Here is a 23,954-nt window from a genome sequence, read left to right as displayed (position 1 = left end):
AGATTAATATACTATGACCTGTTTAAAATTGTTTATTTAATAGATTGATTGCTAAGCACTACCTACATGTGACTTTCAGAGTTCTGATTAGCTCTCAATTATTTATACAAGTACATATGCTTTTATACAACCATCTGCACATCACCACACAGATTGCCAAGGAGAGGAAGTTCTGATAGAAAATTTATGTGAGATTTATTAGTCACTGGGTCTGTAAGTTTGGACAAGTTAACCTCTCTAAACTTCAGTGTCTGCTTCCACAGAATATTATGGTTTTCCTCCTTGAGTTACAATCACTATTAAAAGAGAAAGCAAAAACATAAGAAATCCACTATAATACAGAGTATTATAGAATGAAAATTTTCAATAAATATTAGGTATTATTATTTTTCAATACTTGTTTTGAATATAGGCTCATTAAAATTTATGTAGTGAAATCTATGCATCCAACATCATTTGAAAATATTATTTTTTATTAAACTATTTATGTGGTAGACATTTAGTTGGATACTGGGGATGTAGTAAGGGCTCAGCAGTAACTGAGATGGAAATAATATTTGTCATCAGGAGAGGAGAGTTTGATGTTTAACAAATGATTACAAATGATATGCTATTTCAAAAAGGCTGTGCAACTAAATGTGGAGCTCCATCCTTGCTGAAAGAAGGTATTACTAAGAAGGGGAACACTAACATTAAATGCGGATAGAAAAGAACTAATTAGTTTGGCTTTGGAAATGAGTTTGTAAGTTCTATTTGATATCTACATATGTAAGCAATTACAAATGTGCATTTGAAGCCCAAAATAGACACTTTGCCTAGAGATCTAAATCTAGGTGTTATTGGCATGCCATTATACTATGGCATATTATTCATACTAAGAAAGTAGGATGGAATAGATGAAGCACTTAGATTAAGAAGGGAAAGGTATTAGGGATAACAGAGTCTAGGGAAGAGTGTTAAAAAACAAAAACAAAAAAACCACCACAATATTTTCTGCTCACTTGTTAGGAAAAGAAAACTTCAGGGGAGAGGATAGAGGAGTAAATGGAAATCAGAAGTATGAAATCACAGAATTCAAGAGAAGTGTTCCAAAGGGAATTATCGACATTGAAAGGTCTTCAGAAGTCAAGAAAGGAGACTATTAAATAGAATCTATTGGATTTAGAAATATGGAGCCATTGGGAATATAGTGAGAGAGATTTCAGAAGAATGGTGGACTCCTACTCCTGTGGAGTATGTGGAAAAATTAGAATTGGCTATTGGAACAGTTAAGGGCAATATTTTTAGGACCTATAGCCAAGGAGTAGGAGAGAGATGGGATATGTAGTTAGAGGGGAAGCAGCTAAATGGGGCTTGTTCTCATTGGTTGTGGCTTCGTATTTGATAGACTTATATTTCATAAGCATAAAACTTGAAAAGAGGGTTAAACTGAAGAAACAGGAAAGGAGAAATAATGAAGATACTTAGTAAATAACTACTTATCATTTTGCATATTATTATATCCTATTTTGGAGCATATAGAATCCACTCAACTGACATAAAAGAATGCTGAAAATTATAACACTTTTACTACATAATTTGAGTGGTGTTGTAATCATCTTGGACATAGAACCCTACAAAGTAAACTGTACAATATGAACCAAAAAGCAGCACTGATTCCTCAAGATGTTCTACAATTGAAGTTCTGTAATCAAATCCATTTGGTATATATGCATACAATAACAACTTGGAAATTTGCGACCAATATTACTACTCAAAGATTCTGAAAACCCAGTAGCAACAAAACATGGCATTTTTAACTTAGCGTTTCTCACAATTACTAAGTAAACGACATAGCCTTCCTTTCTTTTGATGTTTTTTCCATGATCTTTGGAAATACGACTGTAGGGTTCAGAATAAGTTCCACAAAGTTCTAAGACCACCTGGGATACCTAATATTAATGATGAAGGTCTGAGTAATCTGCAGGGAAAACACATATTTTATTTTCTATACAATGTAGTCCCAAAGTTACACAATCTTAAGAGAATGAAGATGGGTTGACAGGTGCAGCAAACCACCATAGCACATGTATACTTATGTAACAAACCTTCATGTTCTGCACATGTATCCCAGAACTTAAAGTAAAATAAGAAATGAATGAATAAATAAAAGAAATATTCTTAAAAAAAAAAAAAAGAGAGAGAGAGAGAGAGAATGAGCCATTCCAGGCCCACTGTAATTCCCAAGCCTTTCCAAATACCTCATAGGGAAATAAAACTTATTTGGGATGCCACTCAAATCCACAGGTTGTTATTTGAAAAATGTGGCAGACAGGATGATTAGAGAAGGCTTCATTGAGGAGGTGGTATTGGGAAGAGACTTGAGTGAAAAAGGAAGTGAACCACAGGAAGGACATGGAGGGAACAACCGTTGAAATGCGCTGAAATGGGGGCTTGGTGAGTTCCAGAAGCAACAAGTTGTTCAGTGCATCTTGAGTCTTGGAGTCAGGGAGAGAAAGGGAGAAAGTAGGGAAAGAGGGGGTCAAAACATGTAGAGCCTTGTAAGTCACAGTAAGGGATAAGGGATTTGGGTTTTGAGTTTTGAGTTTGGTGAGAAATTACTAGAGTTTTTAAAATACAACAATAAAATAGTAGGACTTAAGTGTTCAATCAGTTTGGCCATTATGAGGAAGATAACTTTTCGTAATACCTATACATTTTGGTGTTATATATTTTAAAAATTCACATTTGATGGATAGGCTCAATCCCTGAAAAGCTTTAAAGAATTCTTTTAAATTTAAAGAATTATTTAAATTATACCAGCTTTTCAATAAGCACAGAAGAACATCAAGAATTGAAATACACTATGTTCAATAAAGTGTTATTTATGGTTAAAAAACTAACAACTGTATATTGCCAGAGATTCTTAATGCAGTCAGAACAGTTGCATCACCTTGAAGCTTTTAAAAGCTACCTTTGCAGAGCCTGACATGCACATTCTGATTCATTTTGTTTAGGTTGCAGTTCTGCTATCAGCATTGTTAAGGGTACACCATATGCTGATGATGTGCAGCCGGGATTGAAAGTCCTCTCCATGGGCTCCACCTATGCATGCACAAATTTAAAAGTAAAAGGTCTGGAGACACAAAAACCAACCTGATAGGATAACTTGCCTTTGTGGGAGGTAGTAGGATTGAAGTGGTCAAGGGAGACTTTGTAACATTTAAGTGTTTAGAACTATATTCATCATACCTCTACAAATAAAGTATATTGAAATTTAAAATAGAACATTTTTTAAAAAAAGGAAGTCCAGATGTGATGTTTCACACCTGTAATCCCAGCACTTTGGGAGGCCGAGGTGGGCGGATCACTTGAGGTCAGGAGTTCAAGACCAGCCTGGCCAACATGATGAAACCTTGCCTCTATTAAACGAAAAAAAAATCAGCTGGGTGTGGTGGCAGACATCTGTAGTCTCAGCTACTTGGGAGTCTGAGGCAGGAGAATTGCTTGAAAGTGGCAGGTAGAGGTTGAAGTGAGCCTAGGTTATGCCACTGCACTCTAGCCTGGGTGACAGAGAAGACTATGTCTAAAAATAAAATAAAATAAAAAAATTAAAAAGTAAAAAAGAAAAGAAGAGAAAAAGAAAAAAGAAAGAAATGAAACAGTGTGTTTGGTTTGTAAAGCTATGCTGACAAGATGTATAATTTTTCTTCTTAGGGATAAAACTGTGTAGTGGTTGTTTTATTGCATCATTCGTTCTAAATAGCACTTTAATAGTGGAAGGAGCCGATAGCATGATGCTAGCAAAAGTGACCAGAGCATATTTCGCTGAACTTGCAGTATTCTTTCATATCCATTTAATAGAGAAATGGGGTTTTAAAAATCTATCCTGTGCTGATGCAGGAAAACCAGGTTGAGACTTGATTTGCCCATTTGTTGACAAAAAAGCCAAACTCTGTAAAACACTTGAAGAGATTTATTTTGAGCCAAATGTGAGTGCCATGACCCATGGCACAGCCTCAGGAGATCCTGAGAACATATGCCCAAGGTAGTTAAGTCATAGCCTGATTTTATACATTCTATGGGGATAAAAGTTACAGGCAGATATCAGTCAATACATGCAAGGACCAGAAAGGTAGGATAACTTGAAGCAGGACCTTCCAGTCATAGGTGGATTCAAACATTTTCTGATTGGTAATTGGTCGAAAGAATTAAGTCATTGTCTAAAGGCCTAGAATGAATAGAAAGGAGTCTCTGGGTTAAGAGGTTGTGGAGACCAAAGTTCTTATTATATAGATGACGTCTCATAGGTGGCACCCTTAGAGGCAATAGATGGCAAATATTTCCTATTTAGACCTTTAAAAAGTGCTAGACTCTCAGCTAATCTCACAAGGATCAGAAAAGGACTTGAAAAAGGAAGGGGATTCTCTACACAGTGTAAGTTTCCCCCACAAAAGACAGCTTTTATTTTATTGTTATTTTCTTTTATTCTTTTATATATGCCAAAAAATATATATTTGGCAATAAAATAATTTATTTCAGGGCCTGCTCTATACTGGAGTCAGGTTGGAATTTGGAATCTTATTGCTATAGTCAGTTTTATCAGTCCTAAGATATCTATTTTAATGTTAATGCTGATGAGTTGTGCCTGAATTCCAAAGGGAGGAGGGCCTCATGAGGCACGTCTGACCCCACCCTTCCTATCAGGCCTGACCTAGTTTTTCAGGTTTCCCTTGGAATTCTCTTGGCCAAGAGGGATTTCTAGTGGTTGCAGGGCTTAGAATTCTGTTGCTTGGGGGACTCAGAATTTTGTTTTGGGTTTACACATTGAATATGTGGACCAATGATCATCTGATCAGCTTGCTTTTAACAATAAAAGCTGATTGTGAAGAAAGATAGAATACTTTTTTTGTTGTTTTTTTTTTCCCCCTTACCTGTGTCTCTTTAACAATAAGTGACCAATGACTGTGGTAACAGCAGAATCTCCTATTAACACCTCACTAAAGTGAATGAAAAAATCAAAGGTATCACAAATTTTTAACATATATTTTAGCTTTTCTTATGTGATCTATTCAGTAAATAAGGTACTGAGTTAATCATTTCTATCTGTAGACTGTTAAGCACGTAGTCTGTATTTAAATTATACATTTTTAAGGCTGTGAATAAAATGTGATCAAATCTGCTTAGCATCAATTATGATATTGAACGTGAAAAAAAAAACCAATAAGTGACATACCCTTATTTTTTATACAAAGAGCAAGCAGATTCTTGATAAAATGGTAGAATAAAACTGTAGTCAGTTCAAAATAATAATAATCTGAATTGTATCAGAAAAGCAGCAAGTTCTTATTGAACATACTTCATTGGTAGTGTCAGAGACATTTGAAGTAGAGCAACTTTATCTTAAATAGGAGCTGAGGAAAATGAGACTCAGACCCACTGGACTTCATTCCCAGACAGTTAAGACATTCTAAGTTACAGGGTGAGAGAGGAGGTCGGCACAAGATGCCGACATAACGACGTTGCTGATAAAACAGGCTGCAGTAAAGAAGCTGGCCCAAACCCATCAAAACCAAGATGGCCATGAGAGTGACCTCAGCTTGTCCTCACCGCTGTACTCCCACCAGCACCATGACAGTTTATAAATGCCATGGCAATGTCAGGAAGTTACCCTACATGCTCTATCAAGGGGAGGCATGAATAATCCACCCCCTGTTTAGCATATCATCAAGAAATCATAAAAATGAGCAACCGGCAGCCCTCAGGGCTGCTCTGTATATGGAGTAGTCATTCTTTCATTCCTTTACTTTCTGAATAAACTTGCTTTCACTTTACTCTACGGACTCGTCCTGAATTCTTTCTTGTGTGAGATCCAAGAACCTACTCTTGGGATCTGGACTGGGACCACTTTCCTGTCACAGTAACAGCCTGACATGGCACAAAAGGTGCTTGTGTTTGACTCATATTCTGATGCTTATTGTATATACTGGTTTACTGGTTTCTAAAAGTTTGAGCATTTTAGATTCCTTACATGTAAAATGAAGAAAATATAGTGTCTATCTCACAGTTGTGAGGATTATGTGAGATATTTTATGTATAGTTTTGTAAACTGTAATAATATGCACCAAGAGGATTATGAACTAAAAAGGATATCAGCTTTGGAGGCTGACAACAAGGTTAAGTTCAGACTTCTCCATTTGCCTGGACTATTACCACAGTCAATTTAATTATTCTGAAACTCAACCTCTTAATCTTTTAAAAAAAAAAAAATTTGTCATAAAGCTATTTAGATTATTAGTTAAAATAAATTACAGACTATAGTATTTATACTATAAACTCAATATATATTTGACTATAGTATTTATACTTAAACTCAATAAACTTCTCTTTCCTTCTTCCCTGGTAAGCTCCAGATCTTATCCCAACAGGACTAAGACAGTAATTCCTCGCTTTGCATAAAAAATTCTCACCTCTGCCCTACTGGTTTGTTCCAAAGGCATGCAACCAACAATAGCTACAGGAATGTTCAAAAATATTATAGGGATCCAAATGTTTACCATTCTTTATTTGTATGATTAAGAGGAGGTAACATGATGACCAAAAATATTACATATTAATTTTTTGAAAAAATACAATTTTAGAATAATGAATTCATTTCCCATTTTTACTCTAATTGTTTTTTCTTTTTTTTTTTTTTTTCCTAGAGACAGGGTCTGACTCTGTCACCTACGCTGGAATGTAGTGGTGCAACCTCTGCTCACTGCAACCTCTGCCTCCCAGGCTCAAGCAATTCTCCCACCACAGTCTCCCTAGTAGCTGGGACTACAGATATGCACTACATCCCTGACTAATTTTTTTGTAGGAAAAATTTTGTCATGTTGCCCAGACTGGTCTCAAACTCCTGGACTCAAGTGATCTGCCCACCTCAGCCTCCCAAAGTGCTGGGATGACAGGTGTTAGCCACCATGCCTGGCCTACTCAAATTTTTACTTGGCTTTTTTTCCTAGAAAAATTCATGGCAATGATTAAAAAAAGAAGAAAATATCAGATTAAATCAGGTTAATTTTTCTTTTACCTTGGTATAATATGTAGACCTTCTGCAAACTCAATATGAATACAGCAAAGTATTATTATCCTTCTTGATACCATATTCAGAAGTCAGTGATATATTTCAAAATATGCTAATTTCTTCACATAATATTTTATAGTTTTTGCAAAGGAGAACTCTTCTGGACATCAACCAGCCATGAGAAACTTTAGTTCTATTTACCTCGATATAGTTTAAAAAGATGTTTGGTGGAATTATTAGCTAAAGGAATAAGATTAAAATCATCCCATTAAAATACTCTATTAGAAAACAGAGTATGCGATTCCAAATAATACATTCTTATTCTCACCAAAACATTGTTCTAGGAGGACCAACGACAACTTTATGCAATGGCAAATACCTTGGAAGATGGTGGCATGACGCCTCAACTGGCTGAGGTAATAAAACGGCTATGGAGAGATCCGGGAATTCAGGCCTGCTTTGAAAGGGCATCTGAGTATCAGCTCAATGACTCAGCAGCTTAGTAAGTGAATTCACTTTAAGGGGAATTGAAGGTAAAACATTTAAAATTAAGAATTATAATTCTGCATACTTTGCATTTGTAAATGCAAATGAAGAAAATAAATGGTGTTACATTTTATTAGAGTAAAATAAAAAGCAATCGAAGAGAAATGAAAATGAACAAGGTGACATAATGAGATATAAAAAATATAAGCAGGGGAGCATTTTAAATAACTAAGCTTAAAACTGCCCGAGAAGATATTATGTTGCAAATATCTTCTCTTGATTAAAAAGAGTTAACCATTATGCACAGCCTTTCACACTAACACAGACTGGTGACATGCACACTGAGGTTTTGGACTATTCATTTCATCTCTATTCATATTAGTGAAATCATCTCCTAGATTAATTTTATTAATGACACATGCCTTGGCTCACTGGGTTGATGACCTTGATACAAAATTCTAGAAGAAATTAATGAATTGATTTCCAAAATACTTGTATACCAGGGGATTCTTCTGGCGTCTCAAAAAACTGTATAAATTTCACTGCTTATATCATCCATTTAGTATTAATTAACCATAAGGAAATTAGGGGCTCGTGACACTATAATTTCATTATCAAAGTGATTTAAAATTTTCTTTTAGTGCTGGGCACAATGGCTCATGCCTGTAATCCCAGCACTTTGGGAAGCCATGGCAGGCAGACTGCTTGAGCTCAGGAATTTGAAACCAGCCTGGGCAACATAGCAAAGCCAAGTTGCTTCAAAAAAAAAAAAAAAAAAAAATACAAAATTAGCCAGGTGTGGGGGCACATGCCTGTAGTCCCAGCTTCTTGGGAAGCTGAGACAGGAGGATTGCTTGAACCCAGGAGGTCAAGGCTTCAGTAAGCAGAGATTGCACCACTGCACTCCAGCCAGGGCAAAAGAGCAAGACCCTGTCACCAAAATAACCCCAAAAAACAATTCTTTTAGCAAGTGGTTCCTAAGATAGCCCTGCCACTACATGCCTGCAAGATGTGTGCATATGTAAATATAATCTAATTACTCATTTTCTATTTCCGTTCATGCATATGTGTGAAAAAGTGTAAATATACTTCTTTTGATGAACTCCTCCCACCAACAGAACCTGCTAGCATCATTTAATTAAACAAAAGCAAAACAGTAATGTAAAAGTGAAACAAATGAAAAAGATCGGTAAAGACAGAACAATGAAGCTTGCATGACACTTCAGATTTTTAATCACTGATGGACAGAATGATTATGGAGAGAAATAAGCTATATAACAATTTCAAAGGACACATTGCTTTTGGAGGAAAGAGTTTTTCCTAGCTCTCTGATGGAGAGAATGAGTCTCATTTTGTGATTATATCAACTTGAATAACTTTTCATTAAGTGTCTCAGCACCTACCACATTTTAATAGTAAAAAGGATCTCTGCAGTGGAGTAAAACATTGCTTTTCTATACTATTCATTGGTAAGGGTAGTCACAATGAGTAAGAAGCTGAATTGTGGAATATTCCCATAAAATCTTGCTCAGTAAAGCTCTGGGTAGAGAGCCAGAGAGAAAGATTAAAGTGGGCTCTCATTAATATATTTAGTCTTGTACAAACCACATAGTTAAAATGGGCAAATAAATGGCATTTTATTGTATTTTCTAGTATTTAATTTTAATTTTTTCCTTTATTTAAACACTTAAAGTATGTTTTACACTGGGACTATGTACTCCATTATAGAGTCATAGGAAAATTTTAAATCTGTTCATCAAGTTAAAAACAATTAAACAATATCAATTTGCATTCATTTTGTAAATGTTTCCTAGATGGTAATAGTTTTCAACCACCCAGATTACCGCAGGTGCAACAGAATAACAGAAAAGCTGATTTTCCCTATTTCAGAGAAATTTCATACATAAGCCAAAAAGTAATAATAATAATAAAGTGTTATTTTTTGTTCTGCTCTCAGGTGTCCTTAAAAGGAAAGCTTGCTGAGAAAGTTAGTTGAATCCTCATTGCTCTCTTCCAGCAATTAAGAGCAGATTTTTTTCAAACACTGAATTACACTGGAAAACTAGATATAAAATGAGATTGGTACTACAATGTGTCTGTTTCATATACATTATATAGAGCAAGGTCTCTAATATTTTTTTTCTTTTCTTTTTTTGGTATAAGTAAGATACTTCTTGTTTCCTCAAATCTAGAGATCCTTCAAGTTAAGGCTAACAAAAAAGTGAATATAATCAGAATAAGGGAAAGGAATGCCATCGTTGGCAACATAACCTCATCAGTTCCAGAAAATTGAAAGAAGAGGGGTATGGCAGGGACAATCAGAGGAAACATTTTAGTTGACTGCATGGTTTACTAATTGCAGTAAAGCCATGTAGTGTGCCTTTAAAATTCCACGTGCTTTAAGAGTTACCATAGACTTCACCAGGAAAAATCCTAGTTTAAATAATTGGAAAATAATTTAGTACTTTTCAATGATCAGATTCATATATGTTAAGGGTCTCTATTTGGTCAAAGCTTTAGATTATAGGCTTGAACTCCCACATTCTATATTTGTTTATTTAAACAAGCATTTTAAATGCAAATTTATCAGTCTGCTAATGCTTCTGCTTTGCTTGAAATCATTTATACATGCAAATAAATGTGTCCTTACCAAGGCTTTCATTTAGTTATCATGAAATGAATGTAATCTTTATTTTGGTAGGTATATTTTTGGTGTTTTTTTGTTTGTTGTTTCTCTTGCATGAACTGACCAACAATATATCTATCACACATGCAGGCTTAGTTAATAGAAAATTCACAAAGGGATTTGCTTGCCAAAATAGAAAATAAATACACTAGCAAATTCTGCCAGTACTTTCTCTAATACATTTACATCTTGATGTATCACTCTTTTTTCAAAACTTAAGCTTTTTTAGAATAAAACAAGGCTGTTTTCATATTATATATGTTAATATTTTTCATATTATATATGTTATGTGTTTCTGAGGTGTGATTTTTACTCTTGGCAAAATTCCTTTGGGACACTTGTCCACCCTTAATTTGTTTCAGCTTAAAAGGAAAAAGCTCCTCCAAGAATAAATTACCTACATTAATAATGAATTTTTTAAAATAATAAAATGGTTTTGTTTTTTCAATCTTTGTGCTAGGTGCTAAGGCATAAGAGCTTCTCAGCATAATCACTGAACAAACAATTTTTAACGCTAACATTCAGCTGGATTCTACCTCACACATTCTGCCTCAATGGAAGCATTCGAATCTTATCTTTCTATAAATGTGGTTCAGTGTAATGGTGAAATGTGTCATAAAAGCATTACCATGCTATTACTATTTGTATCTAAAATTTGTACAGAAATAGTGATATTGCTAAGCCACTAAAAGCTTAATATCTACAGTCTAGACCAGTGGTTTTCAAATTATTTTTAAAGCAATAAAACACTTTTTTTAGTATAAAGACATTATCTGGTTTCAAGAGTTAGGAAGCTGAGAGCAGGAAGCTGAGAGCAGGGTTTTTTCCTCTAATTTAACAGACTGTTATAGCATACACAGTTTAATTAGACTTATTCCTGTTCATCACCACACCTAGATCCTGTGAGGAGAAAAAAACACCATATTCAGCCTGATAATTCTAGGAATTTTTAATACAGCTTCCTGGAAGGGGTAAAGACACAGTGATGCATTGATGGAAGAGGAGGTGGGAGTGGGGATAGTGGGTACGTTCACCCTTCTGTCCCCAGGAGAGCCAGGTCAGGGTGGGTTTGCCAATTCATGAGTCACTTCCAGCATAGTCCAGGAAGAGAGACAAATAGTGCTTCTTTTATTGCGCTAACTAGATATTGCAATGGCATTTAATGGAAATGGCTGAGTTTTGATGAGGCAAATCCATGCAAAAATAACAACCAACCTTTAAATTAGTACATTCAAACCAATCACTCTCATAAAACTGAAAATGCCTAAATTCAAAGTACAGAATTTCGAGGATAATCTAGCCACTACCATTATAAGGCAGCTTTTAGCTTTGTAATGATCCAGGTACTATAAAGAGAAATTTTCTTTCATACTTCTATCCATATACCAGCAAATTTATCACATAAACCACATAAAATACAGGTTAAGGCAGTGTTGATTTAGGTGCCTTTAGAAGAGGACGCTGGGGGTCAGCTGTGTACCACAGTCAGCACTCTGCGTTCTGCAACATTCCAGCTACCAAACTTGCAATTCTGATGATCAGAGTTTGGAAAGCATGTCTACAATTTATCATTTTTAATAGATACTACACTAAAAATTCATTTATACTGAATCCTGGTTTCTTCAAATGCAAAGTTAAAAAATACACATATACACACACACACACACATATATGTATGTAATATATATACATATGTATGTGTATATATGCCTATATGTATGTATTATATATGTATGTATTTATGTATTATATATACACATACAATACTTTTGTTTTGTCTTTATTAGCTACCTTAATGATTTAGATAGAATAACAGCATCTGGGTATGTGCCAAATGAACAAGATGTTCTCCATTCTCGAGTGAAAACGACTGGAATCATTGAAACTCAATTCTCCTTTAAAGACTTGCACTTCAGGTATGATCAAATATCTTTTCTAACTGTGGACAGAAGTATGCATCAGGCTTAATATTCCCTCATGGAGAAAAGCTCTAGCCCATGTTCAGGTTCAATAATCCTTGGATGTACTCACTAGCTCCAGTTTACCTTCAGTACCACTGTCCTTTACTGTCCTCCTATAGCCTCTCACCCCAACCTCTCATCCTGAGCCTCATCCCTCCTTCCAGGCTAAAATGCTTCTGGCTTGAGCAGGTGGGGGCTAGATTTTACTTTCCTCATTTTTAAAACTGGCACTGTACTTTGGAGAAAAAAAAGAAAATGTATTTAAATAATATACAAGAAATGGGTGCCAGGAATCCTATTTCCTTTGCCTTTCTATTTTCCTATTTGCTTGAAATATTCCTATTACATCTGTTTCCTTAATTTTAAAAAATGCAAATTACCAAGAAGAGAATTATTTGAATATGATACTATTTACTGCAATAACAAGGCATATTTTATAACCGTGTTTTGAGTATGAAAATGAATCATGATTTTCATTGCTGTTATATTATCAAGAGCTTCCTAGAAATTCTACTGCAAAATCACTCATTTACTATACAAGAAATGGAAACCCATACTATAATGTTAGAAAATATCCCTTAATATTTAAATACCTTTTTGTATGGATTGTGCACAATATGGAACATTAAACATTAATAGCAGGTTCTAGTTGTATTGCTTAGTTATGACAAAAATCGATAAAAATATAACTAATAAGATTATTCATACATCGAATAATGACAATAATCTTAAAGAGTAAAAAACTGGAGATAGAGTGGCATGAATTATTCATATCTATTTGTGAGGAAAAAGAAAATGGTAATTAATCAACATCATAAATTTATTTTAGTAAGATAAAAGCTTCAAATATTTTAAAGTATGTGTTATATATAATGTCTAAGTAGAATACCTATTATGTAGATAGTATATTTTCAACTAATACTGAAAAAAAAACTCTTCAAAATTCCTATCTAAATTTTAGGCCTACAAATAGTTAATTTTCTGAAAGATGAGCCAAAGATTAAACCAGGGTAAAGGGACTGCACCGATTGGGATCAACATCCTGTCTTGGCAAACGCAGGAAAAGTTTGTCATCAGTCCTGGCTTCACTATTGTATAGTTCTTTTTGGCAACTACTTTTTCAGACTCCTCATCTTTGATCCAGTTTCTGGGTTTTCCTCTGGGGCCTTGAGTTCAGTTGTTTGTCCCACTCTGTCCCTCCCACCCCAGTGAAAGCATTTTTTGACACTGTCCCTTTTCTGTCTTACTCTCCTTTCTTTTCTCCAAATGTCTCACTGAAACAGACTAGAACTGAGTGTGGGCCTTGACCAAAGTTCCAATTCCAGATTATCTAATAATTAGCAGTGGGAGTGAAGAAGCACAGTTAACCTTTTCTTTACTTGCTTACCTAATGAGTTTGTTGTAAAGATTAGATGAAGTAAAGTCCTAGCACAGAGTTATAACTTGATGTAGCTTACCTTTCATAAGCCAGTACAACTCTCTGGGTCCTAGATTGTCTGGACCATAAACCGGTTTTGACAATTAATGCTACCGGTTGAATACCTAAAAGCTCAGCACCCAAGTCACGCCCTACAACACCAACCATTTTGCTATTGTCTCAAAAATGATCACTCTAAAAAATTATCTTGTTTATATATCTGTTCTTTAACATTTCAAGCCTTTGCACTTGCTAGTCTCTTTGCCTAAAGTGCTCTGCCCCTGAATCTGCAAAGAAACATCTCCTTCTTATCATTAAGCTCCGAAATCAAATTCATCTCCTCATGGAGGTGTAACCATCTTATCTATGTACCATCCATGCTTATCGCTGTCACTATACACCCTGCAACATGCTAATAATTGTTTAACAGCAGGGTTTCTGAGGCAGTAAAGCAATGGAAGGCTTGCTGATTTGTAGCTCTTGATTTTTCTGGTGCAAATAACCCCATTATGGCCAATTTCAGTCAACCAAGGTGATGTCACTAAATGCAGAGTTGAGGAGAAATGCAGATAAACAGCTCTCACTAATTAAGCCAGGGTGAGCCATAGTCACTGCAATATTGATACATCACACTGCTTTCCTTTTTTTAAGAAAAAAGTATCAATATATGAGATTGCGTTGCTTCTGTATTACTTTTCTCTTTTTGTTTCTGTTTCTGTCTCATATGCCCCTGAGCTCCCAGAGCTAGGGGCCATGTCTATTTATAGCTGTACCTCCAGTGCTTATCATAGTGACTAGCACAGAGTAAGAATGCAGGGAATTTTTGCTGAATGAGTAAAGGCACTATGCCAAGCACTGTATGTACACAATCTTTATACTTACACAGTAGCATCACGAGCTGAGTATTGCTATCCATACTCAGGATAAGCAATCTTGGTTATCCTGAGGCTAACTGGATAGCCTCAAAAACTGGAGGCTAAACTGAGATAAAAGATTTCCCCTAAGGTCTTTCACAGAAGTGCTAGAGGTGGAATTAAAATGCATATCTTTCTGTCTTCAAAGACCACACTCCTTACACTGTATGGCACTAGTTAGTTGTTAGATAAATTGGGGTGAAAACCATTCTTTTTCTGTAGAGTGTTATTTTCAGTGTTGTTGATTTATAATCTCTTTCAGAGAGAAGGTGGAGGGAGGATAAAATGACAGCCTTTTGGGGAAATATCTTTTAAGTTGGAGGGTCCTGTGGTCCTTTATAAGTCAGTGCTTCTAAAAGCAGGGTACAAGACGACTGTCAAACACATAAACCCTTAGAAAATCATGGTCATTTTCTGAGACATCTATTTTACTTTGAACCAAGTAATATAAACAATCAAACTTTTGAAACAATTATGAATATGTGATGGTTAATAGTATCAACTTAATTGGATTGAAGGATACAAAGTATTGTTCCTGGGTGTGTCTGTGAGGGTGTTACCAAAGGAGATTAACATTTGAGTCAGTGGGCTGGGAAAGGCAGACCCACCCTTAATCAGGGTGGGCACAAGCTAACCGGCTGCCAGTGCGGTTAGAATATAGGCAAGCAAAACAATGCGAAAAGATAGACTGGCCTAGCCTCCCAACCTACATCTTTCTCCTGCGTCAGCGCCCCTCAGCTGGTACCGCCACCACGTCAGCCGCCCTCCCAGAGATAGAAAGACGTAGGCTGGGAGGCTAGGCCAGCCTCTCTTTTCACATTTTTCTGCTTGCTTATATTCTAGCTGTGCTGGCAGCCAGTTAGCTTGTGCCCATCCGGATTAAGGGTGGGTCAGCCTTTCCCAGCCCACTGATTCAAATGTTCCTCTCCTTTGGCAACACCCTCACAGACACACCCAGAATCAATACCTCGTATCCTTCAATCCAGTCAAGTTGGCACTCAGTATTAATCATCACAGAGTAGAATATAACATTTGCATTAACGTTTAAAATAAAATATTAATTTTAAAATACATTTTTTTCTTACAATAGGACTCTTCAGTTTAGACCTCCAGACCCCCTTTGGTACATAGTCATTTTCCTCTGTCCTTTTGTAGTTTTGTGGTTTATCTTGTGAAGCACTATCTTAAGTCATATACGAAGGTGAGCTATTTTGCTTTCGCATATTATTGATCCTTATGAAGCAATGAGGAGGGTTTCGCTAACTCTCTATTACAGTATCAATGCTAAAATGTAAGGTGTTTGTGAACTGGATTGTGAAACCCAGCTAGAAATTATTTTGATATAATATTCCCTTGGCTGGGCATGGTGGCTCACACCTGTAATCCTAGCACTTTGAGAGGCCAAGGCAGGTGGATCACTTGAGGTCAGGAGTTCACACCAGCCTGGCCAACATGGTGAAACCCCATCTCTACTAAAAATACAAACATTAGCTGGGCATGGTGGCACGCCCCGGTAATCCCAGCTCTGCAGGAGGCTGAGGCAGGAGAATCACTTGAATTCAAAAGGCGGCAGTTGCAGTGAGCCAAGATGACGTCACTGCACTCCAGCCTGGGTGACAGAGCAAGACTCTGTCTCAAAAAAAGGAGAAAAAAAAAAAAACATTCTCTTTACTGTGCAACTACCACCTCTTTGCTGTATACTAAAACAGGTTTCAAGATTTTTTGTTTTCTTAAGAGCGTTTGATTTTCCTCTAACGCAAGACAACGTTATTAAAGGCATTTTCAATGAGGAAGAGGTTAGAAGATACAGTACTGCCTTACTCCAGTGCAAGGAATTTTTCTAAAAACAAGTCTTTATTTAAACAATACAATTTGGAAATATTTAAATTTTGTTACAAAATATTTTAAAATATTTTTTTCTTGAGGAGCTATTTAAAATTATTTAAATACAGTTTTAAGTTTAGCTAGAGCAATTAAGATAGATTAATCCTTTAATCAATTCTCACCGTTAAATAGCTTTTCTTTCAAGTGCTACATAGGATAGTCCAAAAGTGCACAGGGTTTTGGAGTGTACAATTCTGTAGTATTTCAAAATAGGATGCATAAAAGTAATGTACCTTCCAACTTTATTTCAGCAAGTACCCAGGTATTAAAATATATTACATTAGCATTGATTTGTATTCACATAGCATAAGACATCTTATGACTATTTAAAACTAAAGGCTCAATTTACATATTAAATTAGAGAACTCTAAACTTTTACATAGGAACACCAAAATGAAAAATTATCTCTGCCAATGTACTGGAACATAATTGTGTATCATCTAATTCAATGGCAATTACTGTAGAGTTCTTATCAAACCAGAACTGCAGCTGTCAAACTGATAAATTATCTTTATAGATATTAATATACTATGTAAGTGGAAAATGCAGAGCAAATGTAAGCCCTCCTATTGTTACAGAATAATTCCTCAGAACAAATAACTTAGACATGTATTTACAGGGATTTAGCAAACAATTACAGAGAAAAAACTTTCTCCCTAATTTTTCCATGATGGAAAAACAGAATTGAAAGGACCTGAAACTATATGGGAGCTAAAGAAAAAGGGTTAACAACTATTACAACACAGAACTTTAGATTTCATAAATTACCATAACTGTTTATAAGAATGTTTGAGCAGATCTATGATATAAAAGAAACTACAGTTTTCCTGAGATATGATGTTGAATTGTGTATATTGTGGTCATTTGTGTGGCATATGCATCATCTCAGATTACAAGTGAATCTGGCTGTCCACACAGCAGCTACATTTCAATTTGGCTTTGCTAGTCTTTATAAGATCTCATAGAGCAATAACTCATATATACTATATATTTGTTTCAGGCATGTTTATGATTCGTATTACCAAAATAATAAGTTATAAAATATGATGTCTAATTGATTCTAGTGACAGAACTTATTTTAATGGCTTTATGAATTACATTATTAAATAATCAGAGAATTATTTGAAGTTTCAAATGCACACACACACATTTAGTAGAAAGTATATAATGGTATTAATGATTCTGATGATTTGGAGACCTTGACTCCCTTACAGTTATAAATCCTTTTGATTCTGATTTTTAATCGTGAGGATTTAAGAGATTTAGTAAGACATCTGTGCACATCCTTCCTGTCTGCAAGTATCTACCCTTCTCTATTTTCAAGACAAGGGAAAGATTGGTTAGACCATTTGCTATGGATGTGTAGTGAAGACACAGATCCACCTGGTCTCATATGTAACCATGATGAGAAATTATAACAACTGTGATAGAGACTAACATCTTGAATAAATCCCATTCAATAGAATATCTTAAAATAAATTCCAACTCAGATTGGTTTTTATTTTTATGTAATCAAATACATAGTACAGAATGTCAGAAAGTGATTTTTCAAAGATAAGTACATGCTTATAGGATAAGCAAAGACATCTAACAAATTAGCTGCCGTAGCGTTGTTGATTTTTCGCTACTCTAGATTACATACTAATTTTACAAGAATTATAAGGGACAGATTATATTATAATCTATTCTGATATGAAATGTGAATAATCTCATGTGATCCAATATTTACCCAACTGTTTAACATAAACCATAAACCTCAAAGCTTTGCCAATCGCTTACTAAAACTATAAAACACAAATGTTTAGTCAACTGTTTAATATAAAGCCATAAAAATCTGATGGTTTGCCCTGTATTAATGCCTTGGGCAACTTAACAAATAATCAGTATTCAACTGTCACTTAAGAGCCTAGCCTACCAATTTTCAGCTACATCATAAATTTTAGTTATTGAAATTTTTTTTAACTTTAAGAATTCCAACCAATGTCAGACTTAATAACAAAATACATATTATCCCTCCTTAAAAAAACTAAATTAAAAAGACCAAAAAAACCCCACACAAAATCCCAAATGAGGACTGTAAGTTCCATGTAACATCATGGTAGTTAAGATTTATTATTTTATTCAGGCAGTTGAGAGTATTCAAGCATGTCCATTTCCCTCATTAATAATCTACTGTATTTGACCAATCCAAAACTCCAGGCAGCAAATATACATGTTTTTTCTGATTTTAATTTTGTCTCTCACAGAATGGTCACAATGAAGCTTTTTGTTTTGTTTTGATGTTTATACATAAGGGAGACTATTTCTTCAGCCAAAAAATATAAGCAATTACTTCACTTTGGGGATCTTCAAAATGTTTTCATAGGTAGTAATACTTTACAATTCCATAAAATAAGGACTAAATTAAAATTCAGGGGAAAAGCTAAAACTGAAGAGAGAAGTATGAAAAATAAATGACTACAATATTAGCAAAACAAAATGTCACTATTCTTAGAGCTAACATAGTGTCCAAGAGAATCAATACAAAAACAAAACTCCGGCTATTGGTCTGATTTGCTAATGAGCATTTCAGTTCAATAATAGCAGATGGCATTAGAGAAATGTTCAATGCTCCCTGGACCTATGTCTCCTACGTCAATCTGCACACACACAAAAATATTGCTTATCAAATGAGTCATAAAATGAGAAGATTATATGCATTCAACCTAAGATAGACTTTCCATTTTATCTATATGAACAAAATGCTAAGACTGAGCAATCTTTGTCCTCTCTTCCTTGGGAGAAAGCTAAGCCAATTAAAACATGTTTATTAGAAGCTGCATGATATGCAGAAAGAGCACTAGGCTAAGGGTCATAGTGCACCAGTTCTATCCTTTACTAATTGTGAGTTTAGGAACAAACCACCTTAGCCTCTCAAAGGCCAGTTTCTTCACTTTGGTAAAGAAATGGATGAATACTATTTTCCCTTCAAAGAATTGTTATGAGAAACAGAAAGCCATGGATTAGAATTTATTTTTCAGGGAGAGCACACAATTCCAGTATGACTTTTATTCTACCGTAAGTTATTTTTCCTGCAATTGTTACTTATCACAGTTGTACGTATTTATCAGAAGAGGAGAATAGCTACCTCTTACACCTGTTAACACATCATTAGTAGGCTGCAAAGAAGCTGACTCATCAGAGAAAATTAAGGCATAGCCAATGAGTTTGTTGTTACTCTGATTTGCATCTCAGATGCTTCAGATGTTTCAGATTTGGGGAAAAACCATTTGAGGACATTATGTTGTAGAAAATAAATATGTAGGAAGTATATGAGGTTCCTTTTTCTTCCCCCTCCTGAGTAGTTTATGTCCCCCATAGAACCCACAAGTTAGAGTTCCCATATCTTAATAATTCCTACTATTATTTTTGTCATTAACCCCACACACACCAAAAACAAAACAACACTATTAACATGAGAGAAATAAGATGATTTTGCTCTGAGATAAAATATTTGGTCACTATGCAGGAAATCTGAGCAATTACAAAGTCACCTTAAAGAGAGGAGTTTCTCAGACTTTTAAGATGTAAATATAATCTGAATATATAATCTAATTGAAAATGTGACTAAAAGAATACAAATATCAATTGGAATGAAACAGAAAGGCATAATTGGGCATAAAAGCAGGGAAAAGGAGACTACAAACAAAGGTTGACAAGACTAATGCAAGTTCTGCTTAGTGGAGAAAACTTACCAGAGGCATCCTAGAATTCAATTCCTACAGCACTGCCATCACTGCTGTGGAAACAGCACATTGGGCTCCCTTAGCACAAACATTCCATGACTCTTTGTCCTGGCTCCATGACTGGTTTGTCATTAAGCAAGGGAAAGGGAGATTTTTCCCCTGAGGTGGGGATTAGAGTGAAAGAGATTGGACTATGGAAATCCTTGCGAGTTAAAAAGTCCGTGGGTGGGGTTAAGAAGGGTGGTTTCACTTTGAAAAGCCCACCAGGAGTTTAAACCTAGTAATGGATACTCTAGCCTCAGGTCCCCCAAATCCGTAAGTTAATCATCATTGTTCAATCACAGCGTCACATTTCTTTGCCAAAAAATGATCCACAATATATTCATATATGACCAAATGGAGCATATATGTACTACATCTGAAACACATTAGGTGATTATCTTCATTAAAAGAAAAGAACGAAATCTCCCAGAGGAAGGGAGTTTAAATTTTTTGCCCAGTGACCTGTTTGACAACATAGAACTACTGCCCGGCCTGGGAGAAGGATAGACTGCACAGTGAAGATAATTTCCGTCCACTAGTGAGGGTTTGAGCGCTAACTGCAGGCACTAGTACTAGTTGTGCACCTCTGTTCTAAGTAAATAGACTTATATTTAGCAAGTTAACAACTTTCACAGCATAGCTGTTATTGCCACAGAACCTATTGAACCTATCATGGTGCCACATACATAGCAGTCTCAACAAATATTAGTTGAAATATAATTCTTAGGCAATTTGCTTAAAGGCTCCTCTGAAAAAACAAGAACGCTAAATGTACCTCCTTGTAAGTTCCTGAAGAGGTTTAAATGAGTTAACTGCTGTAAGGTGCTTATATGCCCGACAAATAGTAAACTCTTATTAGGTGTGTTAAATTAAGATTAATCCATTACAACTGGTGATGTGGAACATGAACGTCATGATCTCAACGATTTCTATTTCCACCACATTTTATAGTTTAAATATAATTTATACTTTAAAAGTAATTTCAACAAAGAAATAAATAAAACTCCAGTTTATGAAGTCTGAAAAAAAACTAAGGTATTTTGTGGATTAACAAAACAGTTGATGAACAATTTAAATGTCTGAATGCATATTTATCATCCTTGTTTCTGTAAGAATGTCATTTAATTTTTTAACATTAAATGCATTGGTTAATTTTCACATAATGTAACTGTAAAGTCAAAATTTGGTCCCCTTCCTCCATTTATTTTGCAAGCCTGAAACTGCAAATTGGTAATTAGTAGCACATACAATAATATTCTTTATAAACACCAAATTTAAATTTCCACACTATTAACTATTGAATGCTTAACCATTATCTTCAATATTGTGAGCAACTTCTCTTTTAGTCTACGGCTTAATGGAGTGATTTTACGTTGGTACATTATTTGTGGAATATTAGTTCTATATATCTTTACTGGGTTCATATATGAAATATGAAGTATAATATATTGTACTTTTGATTATTTTCAATAAGCAGATCAGATGACATTTATTACTCCAAGTATAACTATTACCTTTGAAGTCTGTACAACTTGGATGCTTTTTGGTACTTAACACCTTGAGTTTAAACTATTATGATAGTCCCATAATTTATTTCTTTGCTTCTTATCTCTTCCTCATTAAGTCCAACTTCTGGACTCAGATCAAAGTGATCTAACACAACAACAAACAGACAAAAAATGTCAATTCCCTATCTGAAAATCACCCATAGTCCTCTATGGTCTGTAATATTAAATCTTCATTTCTCATGTAACATGAAAGGACCAGTAAATCCACTGCTGGCTGATCATGTGAGGCTCACTTCTGAAGTCCTTTGCTCTTGCTGTTTCCTCTGTCACTTTTGCCTGTAACATTGTTTGCTCCAGATATCCAGTTGGCTTAACCCCTCATCTCCTTAGGTTTTTACACTTCTGTCATCTTCTACAGTTTCTGATCACTCCATTTCAAATGACAACCCACCCCCTACACTTCTTATATGGATATCTGAAGTCTATTTTCATATGGATATTTCCTATTAAGTCTATTTTCAGATATTCATGTAGGATATGAATACACATCAGATATCCTATATGGATATCTAAAATCTATTTTGAAACATACACACCAATCACTATTACCACCACCACCAGTTTAAAAGCTTAAGGCTGAATCCTTGGTGCCTAGCATATAATGAGTGCTTAGTAATTATTTGTTGAATAAAAGATGAATAAGTGGATAAATGGATAATTATTAGACATACAGCTCAGTGTTTTTACCTGATTCTTTATGTTCCCAAAACTATAAATAACTTGCTTACACCAAGCATGCTATGTTCTCTCATGCCTTGGTAACTTATACATATTTATAAAAAAATATGTGTAAGTTATCAAGGCATGAGAGAACATAGCATGTTTGCTGTGTTTCCTGCCTGTCTATTCAGTTAACATGGAATCTATTCATTTATCTAGCAAATATTTTTTGCATGCCTGTTATGTGTTGGGCATGGTGCCAGGAACTAGGAATACAGCAGTTACTAATACAGATAATGTTCCTGACCTCATGAGGCTGTTATTCTACTATGGGGATGATAGATATTGATGATTACCATAAAGGAAAGAAAGTGATGCTATAGAAGGTAAATGGAGGATTGAGAGAGGTGCAATTTACATGGACGCTCCAGGAGGCTTCTTTGTGGAGGAGATACTGATGCTAAGACTTCATAGTTGAGAAAAAAAGCAGGCATGGAAGGAAGAAAGAAACCTTTGTCACAGGAAAAGGAAAGAGACTGTGTGCGAAAGCCCTGAGGCAGCAAACATTAAACAGTTCCTTTGATATAAACCTAACTTTTTGCTGCCTAGCTCCTAGTTTTTGAAATTGAGTCCTCTGTCCACAATGATCTCTCACCAAAATACGCAAGTAGAGGAAGGGCTGAGTTTTCAAACACCTTCTCTAAGAGTCATGATCCCTCAGGCTAACTTAAATCTTCCTGTATGCTCACATTTTACCTTGTACATTAGAATATTTTTACATAATATTATAGTAACTTATTTGTTTTTTTCTCTACAAGACAGAACGTTCTTTGAAGATACAGACCATATCTTTTCATCTTTGTGCTAGTAGACCTAGCACAGTGTCTAGTACATAGAATGCAAAGAATAATTGTCTGAGTAAACAAATGAATGTAGAAAGATGTAAGAAAATAGGCAAGAATCATAGCATCAGAACTACAGTAACTTCCAATCTTCTTGCAGTTTCTTTTCATTCAGGAGAATATGTCTAAACTTTGATCAAAATCTTCTATGGCTAATGAATGTTTTACTAAAACTCGAAACTCTTTTAAATTTCCCAGTTTCCCAAAGTCAGTGTGTAAATCATTTTACTCTAGTTTGCGTGGAGACACTTTTAAAAAACTGTTTTTTCTCTGTGGTCCTTGAGCAGCCATTTGACCAAATACATTTTATTTTTTAATCAATAATAAGTCAAAGGAATACCTTTTGAATATATGGGATCACCCACTTATACCTCTAAATGTTAACCTCAATGCACATTTTGGAGGATATTTGTAAGATTTATTATTCATTTGATGTTTTCTTAAAGGATGTTTGATGTAGGTGGACAGAGATCTGAGAGAAAGAAGTGGATTCACTGCTTTGAAGGAGTTACATGCATTATATTTTGTGCTGCACTTAGTGCCTATGACATGGTCCTCGTGGAAGATGAAGAAGTGGTAAGTCTAAAAGAAAAACAAAGCCAGGGTTAAAAGTAATCTTTGTGCTTTTCAGTAGTACTACCACATTGCCCAACTCCTGAAG

At 35.1% G+C, this 23,954-nt stretch overlaps 1 protein-coding gene across 1 annotated transcript in view; it reads left to right on the top strand.

The window, feature by feature from the left end:
• The window catches only part of GNAT3 (guanine nucleotide binding protein, alpha transducing 3), a 63,739-nt gene that overhangs the window by 35,551 nt on the left and 4,234 nt on the right, over positions 1 to 23,954 (top strand). Inside the window, exons 4-6 of the mRNA XM_011986097.1 lie at positions 7,393 to 7,550; positions 12,008 to 12,136; positions 23,740 to 23,869. Coding sequence (XP_011841487.1) covers positions 7,393 to 7,550; positions 12,008 to 12,136; positions 23,740 to 23,869 — 417 coding nt within the window. The remainder of the gene's footprint in view (positions 1 to 7,392; positions 7,551 to 12,007; positions 12,137 to 23,739; positions 23,870 to 23,954) is intronic.

The sequence above is a fragment of the Mandrillus leucophaeus genome, unplaced genomic scaffold, assembly GCF_000951045.1.
Source record: "Mandrillus leucophaeus isolate KB7577 unplaced genomic scaffold, Mleu.le_1.0 Scaffold293, whole genome shotgun sequence".
NCBI classification, from domain to species: domain Eukaryota; kingdom Metazoa; phylum Chordata; class Mammalia; order Primates; family Cercopithecidae; genus Mandrillus; species Mandrillus leucophaeus.
Note: the sequence above shows the minus strand (reverse complement) of the source record. Positions and strands in the feature narration are given on the sequence as shown.